The sequence below is a fragment of the Zasmidium cellare genome (assembly GCF_010093935.1).
Source record: "Zasmidium cellare ATCC 36951 unplaced genomic scaffold M409scaffold_19, whole genome shotgun sequence".
Taxonomy (NCBI): Eukaryota; Fungi; Ascomycota; class Dothideomycetes; order Mycosphaerellales; family Mycosphaerellaceae; genus Zasmidium; species Zasmidium cellare.
The window spans coordinates 199,833-216,073 of record NW_022986963.1 but is presented as its reverse complement, the minus strand read 5'-3'; the positions used below and the strand labels follow the sequence as shown (position 1 = coordinate 216,073).

At 54.1% G+C, this 16,241-nt stretch overlaps 7 protein-coding genes across 7 annotated transcripts; 4 read left to right on the top strand and 3 right to left on the bottom strand.

Moving 5' to 3' along the window:
• Positions 1-46: 46 nt before the first annotated feature.
• On the bottom strand, positions 47-1,684 carry M409DRAFT_23411 (uncharacterized protein; the record flags this gene model as incomplete). The annotated part of the gene is made up of 4 exons (XM_033806780.1): positions 47-268; positions 319-1,348; positions 1,418-1,459; positions 1,515-1,684. 4 exons carry the CDS (start codon positions 1,682-1,684, stop codon positions 47-49), a joined length of 1,464 nt encoding a protein of 487 aa, XP_033667108.1.
• A 1,445-nt stretch (positions 1,685-3,129) lies between these two features.
• On the top strand, positions 3,130-5,510 carry M409DRAFT_66707 (uncharacterized protein; the record flags this gene model as incomplete). The annotated part of the gene is made up of 2 exons (XM_033817055.1): positions 3,130-3,541; positions 3,598-5,510. The coding sequence occupies 2 exons, from the start codon at positions 3,130-3,132 to the stop codon at positions 5,508-5,510; spliced, it is 2,325 nt and encodes a 774-aa protein (XP_033667107.1).
• Positions 5,511-6,152: 642 nt separating this feature from the next.
• M409DRAFT_23409 (uncharacterized protein) lies at positions 6,153-8,194 on the bottom strand (the record flags this gene model as incomplete). Its single annotated transcript, XM_033806779.1, has 2 exons — positions 6,153-6,600; positions 6,648-8,194. The coding sequence occupies 2 exons, from the start codon at positions 8,192-8,194 to the stop codon at positions 6,153-6,155; spliced, it is 1,995 nt and encodes a 664-aa protein (XP_033667106.1).
• An 880-nt stretch (positions 8,195-9,074) lies between these two features.
• M409DRAFT_23408 (uncharacterized protein) lies at positions 9,075-10,082 on the top strand (the record flags this gene model as incomplete). The annotated part of the gene is made up of 1 exon (XM_033806778.1): positions 9,075-10,082. The coding sequence occupies one exon, from the start codon at positions 9,075-9,077 to the stop codon at positions 10,080-10,082; it is 1,008 nt and encodes a 335-aa protein (XP_033667105.1).
• A 41-nt stretch (positions 10,083-10,123) lies between these two features.
• Positions 10,124-11,524, bottom strand: M409DRAFT_55079 (uncharacterized protein; the record flags this gene model as incomplete). The annotated part of the gene is made up of 1 exon (XM_033812908.1): positions 10,124-11,524. The coding sequence occupies one exon, from the start codon at positions 11,522-11,524 to the stop codon at positions 10,124-10,126; it is 1,401 nt and encodes a 466-aa protein (XP_033667104.1).
• A 421-nt stretch (positions 11,525-11,945) lies between these two features.
• On the top strand, positions 11,946-13,119 carry M409DRAFT_66703 (uncharacterized protein; the record flags this gene model as incomplete). Its single annotated transcript, XM_033817054.1, has 5 exons — positions 11,946-12,008; positions 12,100-12,400; positions 12,486-12,703; positions 12,798-12,938; positions 13,018-13,119. The coding sequence occupies 5 exons, from the start codon at positions 11,946-11,948 to the stop codon at positions 13,117-13,119; spliced, it is 825 nt and encodes a 274-aa protein (XP_033667103.1).
• A 1,517-nt stretch (positions 13,120-14,636) lies between these two features.
• On the top strand, positions 14,637-15,720 carry M409DRAFT_55077 (uncharacterized protein; the record flags this gene model as incomplete). Its single annotated transcript, XM_033812907.1, has 2 exons — positions 14,637-15,520; positions 15,588-15,720. 2 exons carry the CDS (start codon positions 14,637-14,639, stop codon positions 15,718-15,720), a joined length of 1,017 nt encoding a protein of 338 aa, XP_033667102.1.
• Positions 15,721-16,241: the final 521 nt, after the last annotated feature.

Here is a 16,241-nt window from a genome sequence, read left to right as displayed (position 1 = left end):
TCAAAAAGCATTTTTACCGCGAATCGCCTTCATTCCAAGCTACTTTCTATGCGGCAAATACGAAACGAGGATTCTCGTCGCCCAGTGCGAGGACCTCGTCTTCTGATCGCCCTTCCATGATATGATCCCTCCGCCCGCTCGCTCGCTTCTTGTTCTCGAGCTTGAAGTAGAAGTACATACCACCGTACAGCACAGCACCCAAAGCAACCATGGACATGGAAACCGCATGTCCCTTGACATATCTCGGTCCTTCTGCCGTCGGATACAGCTACACAAGTCGTTAGCTTCCATCTCCACCATAAGTTCGTCAAAACTTACAAACGGCGCCATGACCCCGGAAACATTCCCAATCGTCAACTGCAAACCCGTCGCCGTAGTCCTCTTTCCGTACCTCGGATTATTACTCGGCAACCACGCCAGCGGGATCCCCACCGCGACATACAGACCCATCGCGACGAGAAAGCAGCCTGCGAAGTGCACGCCTGAGCTGGAGTCTGAGACGAGTAATGCGTATCCGACTATAGCGACCGCGGCGAAGAGAACCGTGACGGGACCGCGAGATTGTCTCCAGTCGGAGTACCGCGAGGCGAGCATATACGTGATCGCGCCGAGGGCGTAGCAGGGGATCGTCAGGACCTGGACGATGGCTGTCGAGGACTCCGGACGGATGCCCTTGATGATCGTCGGGAGGAAAGTCGAGTACCCATACAACATCGTGTCGACGCCGAACTGCCCCACGCAAAAGACCCAGATCTTCCAATCTTTCAGCCCTTTCCGCACGTCGGCCCATTCGAAGGTATCCGTCTGGCCGGTCTGCGTCGCGCGGCGGGCGAGGAGGAGGGATTTCTCTTCGGGGGTGAGGTAGTAGGCCGTTTCGGGCCCGTCGGCGAGGAGCCAGAGGCAGGAAATGCCTAGAATGATGGTGGGCAGGCCTTCGAGGATGAGGATCCAGCGCCAGCCGCTTTGGCCCGCGACGCCGTCCATGAAGCCGATGCCGTACGCCAGGAGTCCGCCACACGCCCCGGCCAAAGCGGCGCTCACGAAGAGATACCCGATCCGTAATGCGAGTTCGTGTTTCGTGTACCAGAAGGTGAGGTAGATCGCTGCGCCGGGGAAGAGGCCGCCCTCTACGAGGCCGAGGAGGAGACGGCAGACGATGAGGCCCGAGTAGGATTGTACGATTCCCGTGAGGGTGGCGATGATGCCCCAGGCGGTGGTGATGAGGGCGATCCAGCGGGAGGGGGTGATGTAGTGTTTGAGGATGAGGTTGGAGGGGAGTTCGGAGAGGATGTAGGTTACGAAGAGGAGGGAGACGGCGGTTTGGTATTGGGAGCCGGTGAGGTTGAGGCTGCGTTTGGAAGAAAGTTGTTAGCTCTTGCATGTGGTTTGGGGATGGTGAGTTTTTGGGTGTTCGCACTCTTCTTCGAGGCCGTAGAGGCGGGCGTTGCCGATGTTGACTCTAAAGTGGATGTTAGTCAAGAAGTTCTTCTATCCGAGATTACATTTGGACGTACCTGTCGAGGAAAGAAAGCAGGTAGAGGAGCATCACCATTGGCACGATGTGCAGATCCAGCTTCCGGACAAGTCTACGCTCCTTCACCGGATCGATGTCGACGACGCCTTCTTCAGAAGCATTGCTCTCCAGCACAGTCTTCTCATCGCCAGCATTGACTTTGTCGTCCATCTTGAGTTCAAGGTCTTTTTCTCGGGTCCTCATTTAGCACAATCAATGCCTGCGAACCGCGTGCGGAAATGAGAGGGGATATACATCAACGAACGAGCTTGCCCAAGTCACCTACTCTTCATTATCATCTCTCGCTTAGCGACGTCGATGATAGTATAGGCCTGTCTTTATGCAAGCCAAGTGATAGCAGAGTCACAAAGATGGGGGAGCTTCTTTTGAGAGCGACGGCGTGACGTTCGCCTAGAGAATTTGTGTGGCGGGTACGTCTCGGTCGATTGACAGTTGAGATTACGAGACCGGGCCGGTAGCAGCAAACATGCCGATCGTTCCCTGTGCACAGCAACGCAGAGACTTGAAATAATGCCGGTACGTTGTTGTTCTTGTAGAAGAGATAGAGGGCAGGCTCAAGGTCGTCGCCCCTGGCTCCACCACAGCTCCACGGTTCCCAGCCCTCTCTTCCTGCCGCCCCCGAACCAGGACACAGCTCAACCATTGGCGCTTACATTGTAGGTACATATTGTTAACGAGGATACCGTGACAGAAAATACACACTGCTGAGGTGTCGGAGTGGTTAACGAGTCAGACTTGAACACCTCGTGGTTCTGGATATCTGATGCCTTCGGGTACAGTTCTACACCATTGTTGCACTTCTGAGCCAGTTATTAACGCATTAAGCAGGCGCGCAGGTTCGAATCCTGTCCTCAGCGTATTCTTTTTGCCTATAGAGTGGACTCGAGGTGGTGTTTAATAACTGGTATGGTGGGAGGAAGGCCGATCAATATCACGGTGAAATTGATCTGTGCTTCAGCTAGACGTCTGGGTTCTACAAACGCATGCAGATTGCTCTTTTATCTTCTACGACGGTAATGGGGAGAGTATACGCAGTCATATGATGGAAAACACCTTGTGTTTGTGGATCGATATCGCCAGTTCAGCAGCCTCGCCGCACGGGCCCAGTTGGCCTTGTTTGCAGCCTCAGGCACCGGTTCTTTTCCTCGACCGAATTGTGAGTGCAATAACGATCCAGGACTTCGAGTGCATTCTGCTCTATTCGGGAGGTCAATAGATATGTGGCGCCAAACGCATGAGTCGATACTGTAAGTGCTCACGATGCAGGATGGTGCCTCCCTCGGCTGAAGCGGCGAAGTTGCTGGGACGCTTCCGCCTCGCCGCCAACACTACCACACCATCTTCTTTTGCTTGATGTTGCACGAGCTTTACAATAAATCGCGCTCTTGTCGCATGCACATGATAGCTGTTAGAGTCCCGGGAACGGAGCGAGGATCATCCAGGTGAGAGAGCTCGACGGCACGACGAGAGGTATGAAGTGAGGTTACACCCCACGCTTTCCTGCTTCATCTTTGCAATCTGCTTTTCCTCTGCACCTCCCTTCATCTATACGTGAGAACCTACCTACAGGATCGCTTTAGGATATACTGGCATGAATGGACGGTAGTCCCGCACCAACTCCGCCTACACGGACCACGAGCTTCCTGGAAATCCAACGCCGAACGACTGAGCCTATCGAAGACGAGGAGTCCAACGCACCAAACGAAGACGACCGACCTGCCAGCTCCAATGGCTCCGCGCACATTCGGATGGAGTCGCCGGTGCGACCGCGGCTACCGAAACGAAATACAAATCGAGGTGCGAGCTCCAAGAGCATAAGCGAAGCATTGCGGATGGCACGGTCAAGAGAAGAGCAAGAGACATTGCTGGGTGAACATGAAGAGGCGGACGATGATGGATGCTATCCTCCTAGGAAGAATGCGGACCCGACTGTTCCTAATCCGCATGCCGACCTGCCGGTTTACACAACGATACACAAGATCAGACGGCTGGTCATTGCGAGTATAGGTACGCGTTGGAGATATTGCTGCGTTGATGAATGATGGCTGACAAATTGTACATAGATGATCCATACAGCAATGAACAGCTCAAGAGCCCTCGTATGAACGTTGCTATCGTCAGGCCTCTGATCGATCATCTGTACGACCCAGACGATGTCTCCGTTGTGTTTTGTTTGCTTGTCAATCGAGCACAGTTCCTGCGAGAGCAATCATACCAAGCCCATCATCAGACTGTAAACATTACAAGAGCTTCGCTGTGTGAAATTGTGGCAGGGAGAATATTACGACGATTCGATGAAGACCACGAGGGACGCAGTGGACTCCTCATGCTGGCACATGTGCTTGTCGCTGGGTTCGAACCCTTTCAGAATGGACCAGAGGATATCGTACGGCAGAATCGGACAGAGCCTCATTGGACGGTACGGTGGAAGCTGGCAAGATCAGAGTACCAACGAATGCTCACCGCGCTTGAAGTGGCTATCGTGACGGAAGCAAAAGGATTTCTCGCGACCTCTGCATGCCAGAAGATTGTTGAGAATGTGTATCGTGGCAGGATCATCTACACGCCGACATCGTTCATCGACATATTACCGGACCATTACAAGAATCGAGGCATCACGCTGTACGACCCTAGGAGGGCACCGATCTTGAACCAATATCGATTGATCGTCCCTCGCACAAGGAGTATCATCGAGACGTGCCAGTTCGTCATTCTCCTGGTCTTGTACGTCCTCACGATGACGATGAAAGCCCGACACACAGGCCCCGATCATCTGAAGTTTAGAGTGCTTGAGCTCGTCTTCGTGGTATACGCAATAGGATGGAACTTGGACGAAATAGCCTCGATTACTGAGCATGGATGGACCGTACACACCGAAAACCTGTGGTCATTCCTCGACATTGCCTTCGTGGTAATCTTCTGGACATATTTCGGCGTCCGCGTCCACGGCCTTACCCACCACGACACAGAGTACTCTGTCCTCGCCGACCAAATCCTGGCCATGGGCGCTCCCGTCCTCCTCCCTCGCCTCGCCTTCTGCCTCATGTCCGACAACATGCTCTTCATCTCGCTCCGCGCCATGATGGCCGACTTCACCTTCCTCACGGTCCTCGCCTGCTGGTGCTTCGGCGGCTTCATCCTCGCCATGGCCTGGCTCAGCGAAGGCCAAGAAGGCTTCCTCAAACACACCGTCATCACAATCTCCAAATGGATGCTCTGGATCTGGTTCGGACTCGACGGCACAGGGATCCAACGCTCCGTGGAAATGCACTGGTTCCTCGGCCCCCTCCTCATGATCATGTTCGCCTTTCTCGGCAACACCCTCTTCCTCACCATCCTCGTCGCCATGCTCTCCAACACCTACAACAACCTCTCCCGCAACGCCACCGCCGAAATCGAATTCCGCCGCGCAGTCCTCACCTTCGAAGGCGTCAAATCCGACGCCATCTTCGCCTACCGTCCCCCCTTCAACGTCCTCGCCCTCGTCTTCCTCCTCCCCCTCAAGTTCCTCTTAACCCCCCGCTGGTTCCACAAAGTCAACATCACCGCCGTCCGCATCCTCAACGCCCCCATCCTCCTTATCATCTCCTGGTACGAACGCGCATACCTCTGGAAGCGCACCGCCCGCAACAACCTCTCCCCCTCCCCGCGAAACCGCACCTGGCTCTCCGTCTGGGAGCGTTTCGGCGCGCACGGCGACTTGCAAGCAGTATTCGACGCGGACCCCCCACAGGAGGTGCTGGACGAGATGGATGATATCGACGACGTGTTGACGAACGATTGGAGCGACGGGAGGGACTACCTGAGTGTTTTGCGGGCGAGGAGGGGTAGTCGGAGTGTCAGTGAGGCGAGTGGGGTTTTCAGTGGGTTTAGCAGGAGTCGGAGCCGCATGAATGGGTTTAGGAGACGCGGGACGAGGGATTTGCCGGAGCCTGATGGCACGGATGGGAATGCGGCGGGGAGTGAGGATGTATAGTGCACATGGTGATTTCATTGATGCTAGGATCAAAATGTGAAGAATTGTGTGTCATGTCGTGAGGAAGCTCGTAGTACAGTTTCTCCTTCTTGTGACGACGGTGTGATGCGCAAGTGCTGTGCTTCTCTTACGGACATCTTCATCGGCATCTAACTTCAAGTCTCTACTGGTGTGGGAGATCTCTCGCCTGCTCGCTGAGTTCGGTCTCATCGGACGTGTCATCTTGAGTTAAAGATGGCGTCGTCGATGTTGGGTGCTTGGGCAACTGTCGTGTGTGAGCTTGGGCAAGAAGAAGAGCGAATCGAACGTTCAACATGTGATGAAAAGACGAGGTGCTAGTAGTATAGTACAGTATTCTCATGCGGCGACGCTGTGATTTTACAAATGTCCTGCTTCTGTTAGGTCCACCCATCATTCGAGCCTGACATCTGTTCATAGAATTCGAATCAATCGAGCGCTGGAATTGGCTCTTTGAATCGATTCCCGCGGGACGGGTATATCGTTCTTCCTCCTTCCTCCTCTTGACCTGCTTCTTACATACAATCATGGAAAGTCGTCATGTTTCTGAAGAGAATGCCAGCCTAGCTCGTCTGCGATCAACGCCGGCTGCTGCTGTAATGTTCGTATTTTGGTGTGGTCACATCAGACAGCTACACTCTGGCTCTCGGTCTTTCGATGTGAGAAGAAGCGTCTGATGCTCAGCGTCCGCGAAGCCTTGGAAGAGTGCGTCTTGGGTGAGTTGTCCGTCGACGTCTCCCAGCCTTTCGAGTTGGGCGTGTTGTCCTTGCTGCGAAAGCTAGCTTGGGAGGGTGTCAACGGTCCAGTATCTTTGGGAAATAGGCCTAGTCGAGAACCAGGCGGAGTGCCGTGACCTGCAGCGGTGTCATCCTTTTCTGGCTCGGGGGGAAGATCTTTGTCCGTGTCGGTGGTGAAGTAGGTGGGTGATGATGTGCTTCGTTTTCGGTCCTTTTCGGGTGTTGAGGAGTATGCTGAGTCGATGGGACGAGAGATGGTTTCGGGTTTCGGCGTATGTCTGATAGGTGTTGGTAGGTTCCGTATTTTTCTGGAGAGGCGGCGAGAGAAGCCGTTACTACGAAGTGTCAGTTTTGTCCACTATACGAACATGGTAATACATACGTGATTGATGGAACTTCTGTCTTCTGCGTGCCTGCCTGAGGCACGAGTTTGATTTGGGTCTGAGGGCTGCCAGAGCCGACAGGCTTTCGTGGTATACTTTTGGTCGGCTCCTTGGCGATGGCAATATTCCCCTGACTTCTCGATCGTCTGACCTCTTGAGAACCTCTTGGTGCGCTGACTTTCATCATCTCACTGGCACTCTGGCTCTGAGACCGACCTGGCTTCTTGTTAGAAACGACTTCTGGTGGGTTACTTCGTAGTGGTCCAGAATGTCGCAAGAAATCTGCAAGTTCTCGGATATTATCCTTCGATGATCCTCTGGCATTCCTAGGTCCAGCAGACTGGACGGCAGTCCTTGGTCGAGATCGTGGTGGAGATCGATTCGTGTTTGAAGAGCTTCGAGAACGAGGCACAGGCGCAGTACGACGAGGTTGCTCATATCTGGTGTCAAACGGCACTGGATGTGGCTTCGACATGGTCACGTTGACAGCTCCTCCATTCGTATCGGGCTCTTGAGGTAGAGGCTTGTCCAACCATGGCCCAGGCTTTCGGTAGGCGATAGTTTCCTTTGCGAACTTGGACCTCACCCCGGGGGAGCAGCCTCCGGATTGTTGGGTCGCCGGCGAGTCATTTCTACTCTGCGGCTTGTTTCTCCTACTCGCTGCTCCAGCAAGTTTATTGATCTCTCCGATAACGTTTCCCAAGGTCACAAGATCGTTGTTGAGGTTCTTGCTCTTAGTCAACAGATCGTTGAGATACTTCAGCCATCCCTGTTCGTTCCCACGCATTGCCCCGAAGACGTCGGCGATTTCGATGTTGTTCAACGGCCATGTGTTTTCAACGTTGGTCAAATAGACCCCCAGCTCCTTCGTCGACTCAATGCCACTCGTAATGTCAAACACAGCATCATTCATTGCTTTTGCTGTCCTGCCAATGATCTTCTCAATCTTTTCGTTTCCATTGAGCAAGTCGTTGCGAAACTTCTTGTCGTCCAGCATGACGGCAAACACTTCCATATGCTGCATGGGCAACTTCAAATATCGAATGCGTTCTTCGATATCTTTAATCGCCAAATCGAAGTCCTCGGACGTTCGCTCCAGAAATGAGTCGACCTCATTTACATGATTCTGCAGTATCCGTACGACTTCCTCATTGGACTTGGCCTGTTCTTGTTGTAGCAGGTGCATCCCAAACACAATTTGAGCCATCAATTTGAGGAAAGGATGATGCTTGGCGTCGGGCTTCTGTCTCCAGCGGGTCTTGCGGAAGTCCTCGTAACGTTGTGCTTCGAGCAATTTACGACGTCTCATCTCTGCGTCCTGTGGAAGGGAAGGGTTGGAAGATGGGTCGTCGTCTGTCGACTCGACTATGGACTCTTCAAATGCCCCTTGGAAAGAGGGAATGGGGTGGATAGGCGGGGCCATGGCTGGGTCGCTGTCCTCGTCGATATCGGCGTCGGTATCGTCGTCGCCATGGTCCGAAGGGTGCAGCGACAGCGAGTGGAAGTCATCATCCCCGTCGCTCTCGCTCGCATAACGGGCGGCCATACCCTGGGCGAGAGTGCCGCCGCCGGTCGAGGCTGGCAGCGGTCGAGGGTGAAACGACGCAGGCCGTGACTCGGGATGGTGGGATGTGCAGCAGGTACCGCATATGGCGTGAAGCTGCAGGCGGCTCAGCGCGTTATTGGCTGCAGGGCGGACGACGCTCGCGATGGCGCATAACGGACAGGCATAGGAGGGAGAGAGGGACAGGCGGAGGGCCGGGCGGTGGTGTCGGAGAGATGGACAGTGGCAGTGGCAGTGGCAGCAGCAGCGTCGGCCATCAGCTCTGCCATGTCAGTGCGAGCAACGACGGGCGTGGCAATGTGGCACAACGGCGGTGGTGCTGCTGCTGCTGAGGAGGGGAGTGAAACACGACAGAACCCACCGCCAACCGCTCCGAGCCAAGACTGCCTTCCGGTCCACCTCATTGGCGCGCATCCGCAGGCATGGCCTCTGCTGTCAAACGTGAACTGCTGCCGCAAGGACCTCCCATATCGTCGCCATAGTACGGAATTCCTCTATATTCTCTTCGTCGAACTGCTCTCACACCACCGCAACCATCTCATGATCACACACTGGCCGTCTCACGCCTGATACTCCGGAGCTGACTGCAGCAGCCCCCAACTCTCTTCCTGGCCCAGTGCGCGCCACCGACAATCCCATCGAGCTGGTGTTTCAGATCGCAATCCCACCTGCACCGCTGCTGCACCATCCGCAAAGTCACGAGACTTATTCGCGATATCACACGCATTGGCGATACTAAGATCAACTCACCGCATGCGCTCAAAACACCACGTCCAGCGCCGAGAAGGAGAACCTGCAGACCAGGAGAGCTTTACGAGTAGCGCGTCACGATCCATGCGTCTCAGCCTATCCGATTTTGCCCATGGGAATTGAACATCACTTCAACGGCGACAGCTCATTACTCAATGAGACCGCCATAGAACGCAACGATGTCAGGAAGGCTCTCTCTGTCCTGCACAAGTCGCTGCAGCGCATCGAATCAGTGCCCACTCAGATCACTGCCGAGATCAGGTTGAATGTCTCTGGCCCAAACCCCAAGGAACACATCTACACCGTTGCCATTACCGATTCGCAATTCGACTCTGACTTGTTCGCCCGGACCAAGACCCCTGCAAAGGTCTCCAAGCGCACCGTCGCTCCTGCCAGCTCGCCGCCTGCCTCTATCTATGGCCAAGGTGATAGACGAGCATCTCTGTCGCGTGGAGTGCCTGAGGGCGATGACGATGTCACAGAGGTACGGCCTTTCAAACGGGCACGGGTTGAAACTGAAGAGCCTGTCTCGGATGATCCAGTCCAGCAGAAACTCCATGACATCTTATCGTTTGTAAAGAAATGGCATGACGAATGGAAACACCAAGGAGGCTGGCTCTTCGACAATCTCAGCGGCGCCAATAAGATCGCCACTGAACGAAGTCGCGATACTGACAAGAAACTCGAAACTCTACAAGACATTCTCGGACAGAGCATCAACTCCGCAAGTGCAACAACCATGTCGGAACTTTCCAATATAACCAAACTATTGCCATGGCTAGAGCACTGTCGGAAAACGCACGCTGACAAGGTCCAGGCGAGGGAGGAGAAGTGGCGATCAAGCAGTGCGACGTTTCATGATCAATCGAGGCGAGACAGAGAATCCGCCGAGAAGCGACTGGAGGAGAAGTTGGAGGCTCAGAAAAGGCTTCTGGTCAAGATTGCAGAGTCGAATGGCATTGATGTGGACGAAATTACGGACAATCGGAGTAGAGAGTCCAGTCTTGGAGCGCAACTCACCGCAGAGCTGAACATGGAAGCAACACGGGCAGATGAGGGCGGGAGCAGAGCGAACAAAGGAGGCGGTCGTTCTGGACAACCGATCAATATCGACGATTGAACGCAACTCCACGCCAAGTTTTACTTTTCTACAACATCTCCTCACCAACCTCGCCATCGTACCCAGACATCGTCGATGCGTTCAGGGTCAGGTTTGTCCGAATCCACCACCAGATACCAGCCAAAGTTCGCGCTGGCTATACATGCGTGATTCGGCCACACAAGAAGTTTGTCGCCAACTTGCAGCTCGCGATAGTTGTCTTTTGGACCCTCCCACGTCAGGTTACCGTGTTCCTGGGCAATCCGCGCTATTATCCAGCCAGTCTTGGACGTTTCAGGATCGTATACCTGCCCTTCTGACGCTGGCCAAGGCGTAACGACTCCCCAGCCAGGATAGCTCTTGCATGGCTCGCGACCGAAAACGATTCCCCCAGAGGCTACGAGAACCTCCTCGCGCTCTGGGTACACGCTGGCAACTTCTGTGAGAATCCGCATGCCGAGATCCTGGAAAGAGAGGAGACTCTGCTGTGGGTTTGCAACCGCATGTTGTGGTCGCGCTCTCGTGGCGAGTTGCTGCATGTCCATCACCGGGTAGACGCCTGCATGAAACTCGACCTCGAAAGACTTCTGGCAATTTTCAATCACCGCACGGTACTGCTTGAACTCGTCGCCGCCTTCCAAGAGGTTCTGGATTGCTGTCGCCGTGGGTGATGCTCCTAGAGAAAGGACAACCTTGGGAGCATTCGGGTCGCTGCTGATGTCTGCGCCAGTACATTTCAGGAATTCAATCGCGCCTTGCTCCAACCCCTGCAGCTCGCCGGCCATGGCCTTTAGTGCCTCTTCTGGGCTGGACACTCCATAGCTGGATCCAAAGTGCGTGTAAACGCCTGCGAGAGTCGCGCGTTTTGATGCCTTCATGGCATACGCTACATCTGCAAGCTGCTTTGAGTCTGGTGCAACGCCTTCTCTGTGATATCCAACGTCGACATTGAAGAACACTGGAATCTTGCCGGGCCATGTCTTTTCGTCCACTTGATCCAGAACTTTGACGTGAGTCGGATGGTCTGCGAAGATACCGACCGTCCCTTCCCCGAGCACCCTCGCTATCGCAGCCAGGCGTGATACCGCAGATAATGACAAAGGCAGCCCATAAAAGACACTGACCTCCTTGCCTCGTGACTTGCATTCGTACAACCAGGGTGCTAGGTGTTCGATCTCGGAGAGTGTCGAAGCAACCAATCTAACAGACTTTGAGTCCTTTCCCACTTGCAATTCGGACAACTCCTTGGTCTTGTGAGTTTTCACGTGGGCGCGGAAAGTACACCCAAGCTTCTCAGCCGTGTCGAGCATCAGTTTGCAGTTCCTCCTGACCACCGCTGCGTCAATGATTGCTGCTGGTGCCTGCACATCTTTGATTTGCTTTCCCAGGAACTGTAGCTTTAGTGATGCTTCGGATGGGCTTGGGTACAGCGTAGACGCTGTGTATGGCTGGCCGGGGGTCATTTTGCTGATTAAATACTGCTGAGGGAGATATGTGGTCAAGATTGAAAGCCAATAATATGGTGGAAGATGAAGACACGATTCTTGCCCGGCGTTGGCCGCTCGGCACGGAGGAAATCTGGCTTTCAACGAATAATGCTAAGATGTGGTCTTGGAGGTTGCTAACAATATATGAGCTTGTGACTCAGAACGAAGTGAAGAGAACGTGAAGACTGGTCCTCGCCGATGTCGTGGTTGAATTCATCCGTCGAAAGGATTACCCTCTTCTTGGCAGCTGGCAGCATTGAAGCTTGAGGTCGCTCGAGTCAAGCCCCACTTCGCACCTCTCTTCACGCCCTGCAACACTCGCACACGTGAACCACTTCGGCGACGCACTCGGCATCTCCACGATCGACCACGGAATCTTTCCATCGGCCGTCGCGAAATGGAGCAGGGCACGAAACGAAAGGCGGACGACGCACCAGCCAATGCCGAAAAGCGGTCCAAGGTCAGTCTCTGCAGAATCTGCCCCGAAATTCGAGGGCTGCCAATCGTCACGTGTGGCGCACGAGCAGGCTGTGCTAATATACATCTCGCAGACCAAGAAGCAATGGCGCGTGCCACGGCGCGGCGATCCCCCCAAGACGATTGAGCCTGGCGACAGTGGCGTCTGGGTGACATGTAGCAAGGGCAAGGAAGGCAAGTGCATTGGCGAGATCCTGGACCTCTTCACAGAGTACGCCGAGCGTCTGTACCCTCAAGCTGGCCAGGAACAGGACGGTGCAGAAGCCGACGAGGACGAGGAAGACATCGAGAAAGCGATCAAGGCGGAAGTCGACGATATCCGCAAGCCGGGAGCTGCTCGGTTGTTCACGCCAGTGAAGATCAACGTCCAATGTGGTAGGTGCTGTCATATGTCAAACGCCTTCAGATGCTGTCATATGTCAAACGCCTTCAGACCATACACCTCTGACAAACACTGCAGTCATATTCATCAAGACCATCGCGCCGGTTGACCCCGTGGCCTTGGTCAAGACAATCTGCGAAGAAGCGATGGAGAATCGCGCACGTAAGCGTACTCGATTCGCCCAGCGACTGTCCCCAATGACTCTCATGGGCCGAGCATCAACGGAAGGCCTTGAGCATGTGGCTCAGGAAGTTCTCGCACCACAGTTTCATCAAGAACCTTTTCAGAAGCGAACGGTACGGTTTCCATTCCAATTGCTGCCCAATCGACTGCCGACCAAGCGTGAGATATTCGCGCATTCGTACTCGCATGCTAACACTGTTCGGGCAGTTTGCTATTCGGCCGACTCTCCGTAACCACAACACCTTAACCCGCGACAGCGTGATTAAACAGGTGGCGTCAATTGTCGGGCCAGGCCATCAGGTTGATTTGAAAAATTACGAGCTACTGGTCGTCGTGGAAGTCTATCAGGTAAGTGGCTTGCATTGAGTTTGGCATTGCTCGTTGCCACGTGCATCCTACCTCGTTACCAACGCTGACTGAGTGAAAGCATATCTGCGGTGTCAGCGTGGTTAACGACAGCTTCGAGCGGCTAAAGCGGTACAATATTTCGGAGATTTTCGACCCTACCCCGAAGGACGAGGCGAAGTGAACGGCACCAGTTCAACGGCATGATCAGCCTTATACGTCTGCCATCGACGACATACCCCCGCAGTCACTCGGTCATAACTATTTGAGCACATTTCCTCGTATTGCTGATGGTGGGGGCCACATATGCCATCGAGTTCGGTGGCATCCACATCGGTCGAGTAGAGGCGACATGTCAGGCGAGGAGGATCTTCGGCTTCTCCATTCCGCGCAACGGGCTACTGGATCCTCACAACCGCTCGCTTAATGGAACGAGGCGCATTCCTGCCGAAAACTCTATGGGGCATTTTGGCTGAAAGGTGACCTCAGTGTCGCGGACGAAGCTGCCTGGTGGATTGGGATGGCTTTGGTCGACAGAAGGAATGAAATCATACGCTGCAATGGAACCACCTTCACCATGGATATTGCTGCAAGCCATGCTGCAGCATCCCAGCATCACGCCGGCCACTACCAAGATGCGAGCCATCTCACGATCGGAGACGAGGCCATGTCAATCAATCTTTGTGTCGCCAGCCATGCGTCTGCAACGTGCGCACTACGTGGACACCCGGGTTGCTAACCGATCCAGCCAGACCTCAGCTCACCATACGATGGTGTATAGCACAGCATGGATCGCCTTGCGCGTGGCACCTGTCTACTGCCAAATCCGACCCATCGCATGTAACAGTTCTCGTCCGGCGCGGTCACACCAGATCTCGGGACACCGAAAGTCTCACGTTGATATACGGGGCAGCAGGGCCGTCTTTTCTGTGAGATCTGTAATATGGATATTCTTCTCGTCTTGCCCCAGTCACCTCTAGCAAAGCCGGCCCCACACTTCGCCTTTCCAAACTCTCTCGGTTTCATTGGCCGATTCTGATCGCCGCTAACTCTTCTCCGGCGCAGATAGACGAGCGCTGACGACTTGCTCGCCTGTCTCCGAGTCTATTCGACCGCCCGCGGCGCCGTTCGTTCTTCTAGACGACCAAGAGCATGGCCGGACGCGAGGGTTTCTGTGATCTCCTTCCTATATGGGATCCTCGGCGTTCAAACTGTCGCCTGCGACATTTTTTTTATTGGCACGCCCCATGGATCAATCCTTGGACCCGCCTGTTGTTGGTTGTTGTCCGGTCTTCCTCCCGTCAGTGCGTTTCCTTGGGGCATATCCCGTGTCCCATATGCCCACTGACATCTTCTACATTTGTCGCTGGCCACACACGTTGCGGGTTAAGCGGTATGGTGTACAGTGGAAGGAGCCTGCACTTCATGTGGCGGTCGTGATTAGAACGCAGCGCCAATTGCAGCATCGACGAATCCGGTCTTATTCGGTATGTCTGCGTCAGTCGTCTGACGTCTACACGAGATCCATGTACGCCTCCATCCACACCATCTTCACCTGCCTCATTTGCGTCTGCATCTACTCGGTCTGGGAGGTGTCCGGGGGAGACCAACATACCGCCCACACGTTTCAGACAGGGCGTATCTCTCCTCCGCTGTCTCTCGGCCCTTCTTGATGTTGGCAGGCAGATACAGATATACAAAATGACGGCCGTCCTCGAGCCGGTCTCCCCACCGGTGTTTAGGTTCAAGAAGATGGCATCGAGTTCGAGATCACCTGATCGAGGCTCTGTCCAGCAGGTTGCTATCAAGGCTCTACAGACGAGGAATGTCAAGGTCGAAAGACTGGACAGGAGTGTCTTTAGGGCCTTTCGTCTCCAGCCCCTGTCAGACTTCTTCTACGTTCTACGATGTCGACCATCATCTCACGCCCGGCTGCTTCGACATGAAGAGGAGAGACTCCAGACTGAGGCTATCGTCTTGCAGACCCTACGAGGACGAACGGATCTCCTGGTCCCAAGACTGATCGAATATAACAAAACCATCATGCCCCTCGGCAGCCAATACCTCATCAACGGCCCCTTCAAAGGCTCCATCCTTTCCGAAGTCGAACCCGACCTCTCCACCCAAGCCCTCGCCAGCATCGACAAAAGCCTTGGACGGTACGTCCGCCAATTAGCCCAAGTCACAGGCCCAGCCTTCGGCGCCGTCCGTCCATTGAACGGATCATCCTCAACTACAACCACCTGGTCCCGCTGCTTCGCCAGCCTTCTCGAAAGTGCTCTCCGCGACGGCGAAGACGCACTTATAAGCCTCCCTTATGACTTCATTCGGGACCAATCCCGTCGTCACCGTGCTGTGCTCGACCAGATTACGCAGCCAAGCCTCGTCATCTTGGAGATGTCTGCAGATAAGAACATCGTCGTCGATACGAACAACAATACTGTCTCGGGCATTCTGGATTTCTCAACGGCGATCTGGGGCGATCCGTTTATGTCAGATTGCTTTTATCAGCCGAGTGCTAGTTTTCCGGAGGGGTTTGGAAGGCTGCCGATCAGGGACACGAGTGAGAGGACAAGGCAGTATTTGTGAGTCTTTCCTCACCTCGTGTGTACTAGTGAATGCGATTGAAGCTGATTTTGATGATTGCATCAGGTATGTGTTATATCATTCACTGCTTGCGGTTGTCAGACAGTGTTATCGACCCAGTGAGGATGGGGATGAGTTGGCGGCGAGGAGGAAATTGACGGCTGCGTTGACGCAGTTGGGGAATATCTCCAGGGGGTGATCGATAATCGATGGCATGGATGAGGATACATGGTTTGCAAGACGACACTCTACGTACACCAGGACATAAGGAGACTTTCCGGTACTCGAACATCAGGCACATACAGACCACCTGGTTGTGGTCGTACACGATTTTTCCGGCTTGGTCGAACTACAAAGACTTGGGAGGGACTTGGGAATGGCACTGCAGGCTGGCGAGGAGGATTAATGACCGAACAATACATGGTGTGGCGAACGAGATCGAAGAGGAGCGGGCCTGGCAGGTAACCTCTGGAAAGATCGTGCCGCCATGTGGTCAAGATTGAAGGATGAGGATTGTTGATATTGGGCTGGCACAACTGATCAATGATCACTGTCGCCGTCGCAATTCGCAAATCGAATAGATCTCGGAGAAGCCACTTGGTCAATACCAAGGCATACAAATTACGCATATGAACTCTTTACTATCACAGAGACACATCTGCCAGACAATCTCATCGATATCTTTCTGCAATCTCGCCCTTCCACTCCCCACGTGCTCAG